Below are 6,647 nucleotides of genomic sequence, written 5' to 3'. Positions count from 1 at the left end.
CCAGGCACAGCGATCAGCTGCGTTTGCACAGTGCGTTTACCAGCGTTTACATGCGTTTACATGCGTTTTTATGCGGTTGCGTTTAACTGCAGTTTTTATTCCCATAGCAACCCTTTTATTTATTTATGTTTTTGTTCCCTGGAATGTACCCATGATGCATTGCAGTCCTCTATATTTAAACCTGTTTCTTTGTTCTCTGGCTGAGTGTGTGTTGGAGTTTTGCAGGAGTGGAGAGGAGTGCTGAGTTTTGTGCCAGTTTTTTTGAAAAATGAATGCAAATATGGGTAGTTTGCTTGCAATGCTCATTTTGCTGATGATGAGGATGAAGAGAAGAAGAGCGATCCAGAGTAGGCGACGTCCTCGTCGTTACTGGGTCCATCCCCTAACGTCTCAGCGCCTATCGATCGGCTACTTTGCCCTCATGTTCGGTGAGCTGAGGACTCATGGGGACAAGTTCCACAATTACACCAGGATGTCGGTGGCATGCTTCAATGAGCTGTTGGGACTTGTTAGAGGACGCCTGACCAGAACCACGACCAATATGCGAAGAAGCATTAGTCCAGAAGAACGGCTGTTACTTACGTTAAGGTAGGTTTTCCATATGTTGAACAAATGCTTAAATTCATGTACATGCAGGCTTAGGCAATATTGGCAATAGTGTGTGTGTATGTATGTATATGTATATGTATATATATATATATATATATATATATATATATATATATATATATATATATATATATAGATGAATCTATAACCTAATCTATATCACAACAGCGATTTTTCGCACATTACTCCCATTACCATTATTTTTTATCCTTGAAAACTATCTATCGTGCCTTGCACAGTCAGTTTTATTTTTTGCAAATAGGAAACATCATCAAATTTCAGTAGTTTCTCATTATGTAGGTGAGCTCTGAACACAAAGGCAGAGTTTTGCATTAACAAGCAAGGTACCACCAAATAATATTTTGTACTAGACCAACCCACCACCAGGCTTCCTGTTTGGATGCCAGCACCTACTACCAGAGCCGAGGGATTTATCTTTGGGCTGCAATGTGTTAAAAGTCATCAGCTTATATAGATGCTGATGTTTATTTGTTACCATGTAGAACTCCATATGTATATTGATTTTTTTTTAAATTTTATTTATTTTACTATATTTTATATTTTCTGAATTGTTATCAATTTTGTATTGCAGATACCTTGCCACTGGTGCCAGTTTCACCTCCCTCCATCATCAATTTCTGATGGGAATTTCCACCGTATCCACCATTGTGCATGATACCCGTTACGTCATCTGGGAAGAACTGAGAACATCAGTCATGCCGGAGCCAACATCCAGTCTGTGGGAGGAAATAGCGGAGGAATTTTGGGAGAAGACCAACTTCCCAAACTGCATTGGGGCATTAGATGGGAAACACATCCGGCTCATCAAGCCTCCAAAATCCGGTTCCCGCTTTTTCAATTATAAGAAATACTTTTCTATTGTGCTTCTGGGACTCAGCGATGCAAATATGAAGTTCATCGCTGTGGATGTTGGAGCGTATGGGAGTTCTGGAGATTCGAGAATTTTCAGAAATTCCATAATGGGGCGGCGTTTTCAACATGGCGAATTTCAGGTGCCACAGTCAAGGCCTCTCCCTGGTACTACTGGACCAGATCTTCCACTTGTAGTGCTGGGAGATGAGGCATTTGCCTTATCCACGCACCTGCTAAGGCCCTATACCAGGCATGGTCTCACTGCCAGGAGGCGAATTTTTAACTATAGACTCAGCAGAGCTCGAAGAATGGTGGAGTGCGCATTTGGCATTTGCGCTGCCAAATGGCGTGTTTTGATGACAGCCATGCATCTGGAAGTTGAGCATGCCGTCAATGTGGTTCTAGCGAGTTGTGTTCTCCACAATTTTTTGAGGGGTAAGGAGATCGTGGCCACCGAAACCCCTGTTTATGAGGAACCCATAGGTCCTGTTACTGGCACTCGTCCAAGTAATCAGGCCCTACAAGTCCGTGAACATTTCACTGATTATTTTTTGAGTGAAGATGGACAGCTGCCATGGCAATTGGACTATGTATAAATTTTTAACCATTGTTGCATGTTTTTTTCATCACATATTTCAGGTTTTTGTGTCAGTTTTCACGTTTGCCTTAAATAAAGTAGTCGACAATTTTCAACAATTTAAATTGTTTTTATTTCTATCTTTTGCAATGCACAGGGCGTATTTAAAAAATTGAAAAACATTACAAAAACATTGAATGCTTGCAAGTATAGAAAAATGTTTTTTAATTCCTTTGGAATATATATATATAAAATCTCCTTTTAGTTTCAAGTATTGAATTTCAAGTGCAACAGATAACGAGTCCACAAAATATCCCCCACTACCCCCCAAAAAAAAAAAAGGTTACAGTATTCCTGCACTGCACAGGGTGTATAAAAAAAATAGAACAACCTTACAAAAACATTGAATGCTTGCAAGTATAGAAAAATGTTTTTTAATTCCTTTGGAATATATATATATATAAAATCTCCTTTTAGTTTCAAGTATTGAATTTCAAGTGCAACAGATAACGAGTCCACAAAATATCCCCCACTACCCCCCCAAAAAAAAAAAGGTTACAGTATTCCTGCACTGCACAGGGTGTATAAAAAAAATAGAACAACCTTACAAAAACATTGAATGCTTGCAAGTATAGAAAAATGTTTTTTAATTCCTTTGGAATATATATATATATATATATATAGAGATATATATATATAGAGATATATATAGAGATCTATATTTATATATATATAGAGATATATATATATATATATATATATATATATATATATAAAATCTCCTTTTAGTTTAAAGTATTGAATTTCAAGTGCAACAGATAACGAGTCCACAAAATATCCCCCACTACCCCCCGTAAAAAAAAAAAAAGGTTACAGTATTCCTGAAGTGCTGTCAGGCCCCTTTCACACAGGGCAGATCAGTAATGATCCGTCCCGTGAAGATCCGCTTGGTCGGCAGGGATTGTTCCATTGTCCCCACTGAGCCGGTGGCAGACAGGGCTGTCCCGGCACACTGTGCCCTGTGAGCTCTCTGTTCTCTTCTATGGGGATCGGAAGAGCACGTACCATCTGTCCGTGTAGATCCAATCCGCTCTGCAGATGGCTAGAAAAATTGGATTTCCCTCCGTCTACAGAATCGGACAATTGCGGTGGCACCCGATATCGTCCGCCTCCGCAACAGTCCGATTCTGCAGACGGAGTAAAAACCTATTCTATCCGTCTGCAGAGCCGATCGGATGGACACAGACAGACAGTCCGTGCTCGTCCGATCACCATAGAGGAGAGTGGAGAGCTGACAGGGCGGTCCCTGCACAGTGTGCGGAGACCGCCCTGTCCGCAGCCGGCTCAGCGGGGACAACGGAGCAATCCCGCTGAGCGAGCGGATCATCACGGGGCAGATCATTACTGATCCGCCCCGTGTGAAAGGGGCCAAAGATGGGCACTGAGTGCGGTAAACAGTTCTGAAATATTTGGCTAGATGGAGAAAGTGCAAAAGATGTCGCCATGTACACTCCACTGTGTAGATGGGGTAATCTCCCACTGGGCCAAGTCTCTCAACCTAAACAATGCTAGCACCCAATCAGAAAGTTCAGGTATTGTGAGAGCAAGTGGGGCCAAGTAGCAACATGTATAAGCTTGGGACAGTGGGAGATTCTTCTGTGCGTACAGTTCAGTGTACATGGAGGAATCTGGGGTTTGTTGTAAACATTAGTTCGTGTAGGTAAAACATTAAAGTAGTGTAGGTAAAACATTAAGTAACATTACACAACAAGAAAAATACAACCGTCATATCACTGCCATAGGAATACTATAAGTTCTCATATATTGAATAATTAGGGTTACGCAGGGAAGAATGGCTTGGTTCACTGCCAACATCTATGGGTGATCCTGAATGGGAAGATGAGGGTGAAGACACTGGGTGTGGCTGCACATGCATCCTTTGGTAACCAGGATTAGACGGGTAAGATGTATACAGTGGTGGGGGTCCTACATAAGGGTTAATGGCAGATGTTGTGTCATGGCACTGCTGACTGGGCATTGGTCTACTGAAAGACCCACTAGGTGAATTAAAACCCATAGCCCATGGCTGAAATTTAGGATATGGGCGTTGCTCTTTGCAAGCGGACACAATATACGTTAAATAGGCATGTATATCACCCCTGACCTCAGTGCGCTTATCTGCAGGAATCTCCCTGATTACACAAAGCAACATTCTTAAAAACATAACATCGGGGTCTGAGATGTTGAGGAATTCATCATCTTTTGCCTGGTTTTGTGATTGGTTTCTCATTTCTTCAATGATACGGTTGAAATATTCCTCAAAAGGTGTCTCTTGTTGAGTACGTGTTCGACGGGTGGTAGTAGTAGACCGGACTCTCCTATCTGGATTTGCCTGCAATATTATAATATATAGATTATGCATCTGATACTGAGGTCACACTGAACAGCATATGATGGCTTGCACAAATATTGCAGCACCTGTTTAGAATAGATCACACACAGGTACTTGTTTTGTTGCAAAAACCTGATCTCACTGAAGACCTCCAAAGCCAGAAGAACAAGTCACACCTTGCCCAAAAAACAAGTCGTTGTTGTTTCTACAACATTTGTGCCAACACCAGCTGCCTTTTCAAAATGTAACGTCTTTTGTGGACAGAAATTGTGACATTTTTAAAATACATACCGCAGGTTCTTGAGTGGATGGATGATATTCTTGGGATGACACTGTTTCTGTGGTTTCTTGACTGGTGTCAGCGTCTCCTGATGGTGATGGCGACGAACTTTCGCGCCTTGCGCTTGCTCTCACAGGGACACTTGACACAGTTCTAGGTAACAATAAAGATTACACGTTTAAAAAAAAAGTGAACATGAATATGCCAAATCGCTAAGTAAAATAAATGGATATACTTACGTGCGCATCTCAGTGGTGCGCCTCAAAAAAGACAAAGCCTCTGCATGGGGGTTAGGCCTGCGACGAGTTGAGGGTGCTCCGCTTCTCTCCGCAGCCTTCTCTTCGTTGACTTCTTTTTTGTAACGGTCGCGCAGGGACCTCCAACGTGTATAAACCTCCTTTCCTGCAATATATAAAAAAACATACAATGGCCTGGTCATTAGGGGGTAAAATCTTTACTAGGATGCATGTGTACCCTGCTGCATAGACACAACAAACCTTGCACTCACCTCGGTTATCCTGTTCAGTTGCAGACATCTCGTCCCAGTTCGGTGTGACATATTTGTAGACTTCTTCCCACTTTGCTCTCTTCAGCACTCGGTCTGCATATCCTGGGCATTCTGAGTCCCATAACTCTGGTCGGGCTTGCACCAGTGCGATGATGGCCTCGTGTGAGATGTCTCTTGCCGCCATGCTGTCTTCTCCCCTTTCATCCCTCTCAACTTCCTGTGTCATTTCCCAGGTACACCTGCTGTATAGGATGTGCTTCCGGGTTTTTATTTTCTTCTTTCACGCTGCTGGCCGCAATTGACACAAAAGACTGCGATTACCTGCGGTTATGTGCTTATAGCTGCGCTACATCGCACCTGGACGCATACAATTCTATTTTTTCTATTCGCACCGAACCGCATGTAACGAAATCGCCGCTAAACGCTGTGTGTGAATGGGGCCATAGGAAAGCATTGTGTGCTTTTAGCTGCGGTAGAAATGAAGAAAATCCGCAGCTAAAAGCACCATTCTATCCGCCCGTGTGAAAGGGGCCTTAGGGTTCCACAGAGAACAGGTTGAGAATATCTACTCTATTCCATATCTTCATGTAGCCTTTGCATACTACAATTATCATGGTGGCACAGTGGACAATTATGTTAACTTTGCAATTTTTTGGTCTTGGGTTCAACATTCAATAGAGACAAAAACTGCATTGAGCTTGTATTCCTACTTTTTTTTGTGGGTACAGTCACCATTTCAAAAGCAAAATGGTAGAATCCCAGGCATCTGCCTACATAAGCCACACAGATTGTACAATTGTGTCCCCCTATCATTGTGGATGGGCATTAAATAAGGTCTCTTCTGGGATGGGTATTGGTCCATGTTGTCTGTGAAATGCTGTGGAATACTTTAATGATACATATTTGAATAAAACTAGAAAAAGAGTTTGAGAATGAACCAGTTCCAGTGTCTGTGTTATAGTGCCCCCTGACAGGTGATGCAGGTGCAGGTACAGAATTTAAGTGGCAGTTGGTCTTTAGCAGAGCTCCTGATGGTGGAGAGGCAAACGGGCAGCAGGTCATGATCTTCAGCATCACCCCACCAATGGGTGTCTGGAGTGGAGAGGATACGTTGCGGAAACTGTTCACAGGGATCAGATGAGAAAGTAGTCAGGGTCAGGCCAAGTTCGAGGTGGGTAGCAGGTGAAAGAGCAGTCATGTCCAGGCAGGTGGCAGGCAAGAGTGCAGTCAGGTCTAGGCAGGCAGCAATCATAAGAGCAGGTCATTCTGGGTCAGCAACAGACACACAAGAATTATGCTTCTTTAGCTCTCAGGTAGCTGGTAATAAGACACAGCACCAGTCACTTCAAAGGCTAGAACTTCAATTCTTCAAATCAACTTCAAATCATTCTGTTGAAAGGACACGCCC

The 6,647-nt window shown here is 42.6% G+C and overlaps 1 protein-coding gene across 1 annotated transcript; it reads right to left on the bottom strand.

Moving 5' to 3' along the window:
* Positions 1-2,822: 2,822 nt before the first annotated feature.
* LOC143933446 (uncharacterized) lies at positions 2,823-5,771 on the bottom strand. The gene is made up of 4 exons (XM_077456354.1): positions 5,240-5,771; positions 4,971-5,133; positions 4,743-4,884; positions 2,823-4,451 (listed from the first exon to the last, which is right to left on the bottom strand). The coding sequence occupies exons 1-4, from the start codon at positions 5,463-5,465 to the stop codon at positions 3,867-3,869; spliced, it is 1,116 nt and encodes a 371-aa protein (XP_077312480.1). The 5' UTR covers positions 5,466-5,771; the 3' UTR covers positions 2,823-3,866.
* Between the last annotated feature and the right edge of the window lie 876 nt (positions 5,772-6,647).

Source organism: Lithobates pipiens, unplaced genomic scaffold, assembly GCF_037356315.1.
Source record: "Lithobates pipiens isolate NorthernLeopardFrog02 unplaced genomic scaffold, aLitPip1_a1.2 Scaffold_27, whole genome shotgun sequence".
NCBI lineage: Eukaryota > Metazoa > Chordata > Amphibia > Anura > Ranidae > Lithobates > Lithobates pipiens.
This window is presented reverse-complemented; position numbering and strand designations above follow the sequence as displayed.